Source organism: Rosa rugosa, chromosome 1 (assembly GCF_958449725.1).
Source record: "Rosa rugosa chromosome 1, drRosRugo1.1, whole genome shotgun sequence".
Classification (NCBI taxonomy): Eukaryota; Viridiplantae; Streptophyta; class Magnoliopsida; order Rosales; family Rosaceae; genus Rosa; species Rosa rugosa.
In genome coordinates, this window is record NC_084820.1 from 58,331,002 (window position 1) to 58,333,119 (window position 2,118).

The 2,118-nt window shown below is 37.3% G+C and overlaps 1 protein-coding gene across 1 annotated transcript; it reads right to left on the bottom strand.

Moving 5' to 3' along the window:
* Positions 1 to 660: 660 nt before the first annotated feature.
* On the bottom strand, positions 661 to 2,112 carry LOC133742942 (major pollen allergen Ole e 10). The gene is made up of 3 exons (XM_062170664.1): positions 1,682 to 2,112; positions 1,419 to 1,449; positions 661 to 1,323 (listed from the first exon to the last, which is right to left on the bottom strand). The coding sequence occupies exons 1-3, from the start codon at positions 1,998 to 2,000 to the stop codon at positions 1,161 to 1,163; spliced, it is 513 nt and encodes a 170-aa protein (XP_062026648.1). The 5' UTR covers positions 2,001 to 2,112; the 3' UTR covers positions 661 to 1,160.
* Between the last annotated feature and the right edge of the window lie 6 nt (positions 2,113 to 2,118).

The following is a 2,118-nucleotide window of genomic DNA, read 5'->3' on the forward strand; positions in this document are numbered from 1 at the left end:
ATAATATGGTCCCGGCCCATGTTACACGTGGTGGTCCGGATTGATATTATTGGCTCATATGACTTGTAGTTATTGTTTATTGGTCTCCTAATTTAATTTTTATTTTTTTTCACTCCCATACATGGTCGCCACCAAATTCGAGTGATATTATTGGTTTGAACCACTACATGACAAAGTCACGTGGTAATTCAAAACCACAAAATAATTTCTCTTATGCAACATAGAAGTCTTTGGTAAAAGTACCACACTCAAAAAAAAAATTTATGAGAACTCTATTTACGATTGTTTGTGGAACCTCTTGGAATCCTAAAATGAGCTATTAGAACCAAATTGTTCATCACAAGTCAAGTAGAAGTGGGTTTTAATCTAACAAGATTTGTGAAAATCGGTGAAAATCTCTCTTACTGAATCAAATTAATAATGTTGTAATGTCACAGAAAAATCTCCATACTAAGAGGCACTCTTGATAAAATAAGCTCCCAAAGCAAACTCACAATAACAATGAAGTACTTCAATTTGATTAGTTTTTTGTAAGATTCATATCTGTATATGTAACTAGAACATAAATAGTTCAGATTATTAAAATACATGTAAAAAATATAAAACTCCTCAAAGGGTAAGACTCCTATATAACGCAATTTTGCTTTATGTTGATTGGCAACCACGCCAATTTGGGATTAACAAAGAAAAGGGAAAAACAAAAAAAAAAAACAAAAAATTAAAAGAAGCGAATGAGTACAAGAGGCCCGCTTCTGCAGACGGACCCAGACCCAGAACCAGACCCAACAGAAAACTGACCAAGCCCATATTTCACTTCAACCATATATAATGGGTACATTAGTCCTACACACACTATTTCAATAAGTTCCTGTCAAAATTTTCTATTTCCGGTAATTACAACATTTTCTTAGTGTTCGGTAGCTGCTACAATGCTACCTCTACAAGAACCAACACATTCCCACATTGCTTTATCTCCTTTTTGAAGGTCTCTCAATCTCATCACTAAGAAAGAAACTCATTGATATATCCATTACAGGAGATGAGTCATCTCAATGTAATAAGCCACTAGTATGTAAAATGTGTACCTCCCCATATGTATGCTACATTCTAACCCCCAAACCAAACACCAATTTTTAGTCGGGGAAGTCCACTGGAGCCTTTTAAGCGAGTAGAACCACCGTCAGAGACATCATAGTGAACAAGTTTCGCAGGCTATGCGAACTTGCAGCAGCAGCTACTGAAGAGGTAGAAGGACCAGAAGGTACTGCACCGAAAACCGTTGAGCCACTTGAATTTGTTGTGTTCAAAACCGATGAACTTGTGCTGCAAACCCATTGCATGTATACAAATAAGAAAGTTGATCTTTCTCACTAAATAGGTGGTGGGAGAACTTTAGTAATCAGAGATGGGAGGGTTACCTAGTGGATGGATATTGACATGTCCCAGTACCTAAACACAATGATGGAAAAAAGAAATTCACATTGAATAAAGGAATTCACATTGAATTGCGTTAAAGCATTAGGTAATGCTCTTTGGTCAGATATCTAGTATGTAATGTTTCAAAATTGGTTATAAAATGAGGATATACCTAATCACATGTGGAGCGCGCTGTCTAACATAATACATTTTCGTAACAGCAAATCAAAAAAAGAAAATGCAAAAACAAGAGGTGGTATCTTACTTGGATCATTGCTGGTGATGACAGCAGTGCCACCAAAATTGCAGCTATTTGGAACTGGATTCTTCTGATAAAAGTTATTGAATGCAAAAGAAGCATGGTCTCGGACAGTATTTGGGTTGTAACAACTTCGACCAAGCTGAATCTCTGAACAATCAGTGCCACCATAGCCACAAGCATAGTCCAAGGCAACTTGTAATGCCATTTGTGATGCACTTGGGCTAGCAACACACCAACTTGCAGAAGTGGATGATGTTGTGGTAGTAGAAAAGGGGGTTGTAGTAACTGGAGAGGTTGAATCTGGTGTGGAAGTAGGGTTCATAATTGGTGTTGATGAAGTGGGAGTGGTGGGAGTTATTGTAGGAACTGTGGTTATTGGGGTTGTGATGTCTTTCTGGGTTGTGGAAATTGAAGTAGTAATATGTAGCTGTTTCTGTTCA

What these genes read in the sequence shown, in the direction of transcription:
- LOC133742942 (XM_062170664.1), bottom strand. Translation starts at nt 2,000, where the DNA reads ATGAACCCTACTTCCACACCAGATTCAACCTCTCCAGTTACTACAACC. An exon ending in CATCACCAGCAATGATCCAA is followed by an intron (nt 1,450 to 1,681) that starts GTAAGATACCAC and finishes CATTGTGTTTAG; the next exon opens with GTACTGGGACATGTCAATAT. An exon ending in TGTCAATATCCATCCACTAG is followed by an intron (nt 1,324 to 1,418) that starts GTAACCCTCCCA and finishes ATGGGTTTGCAG; the next exon opens with CACAAGTTCATCGGTTTTGA.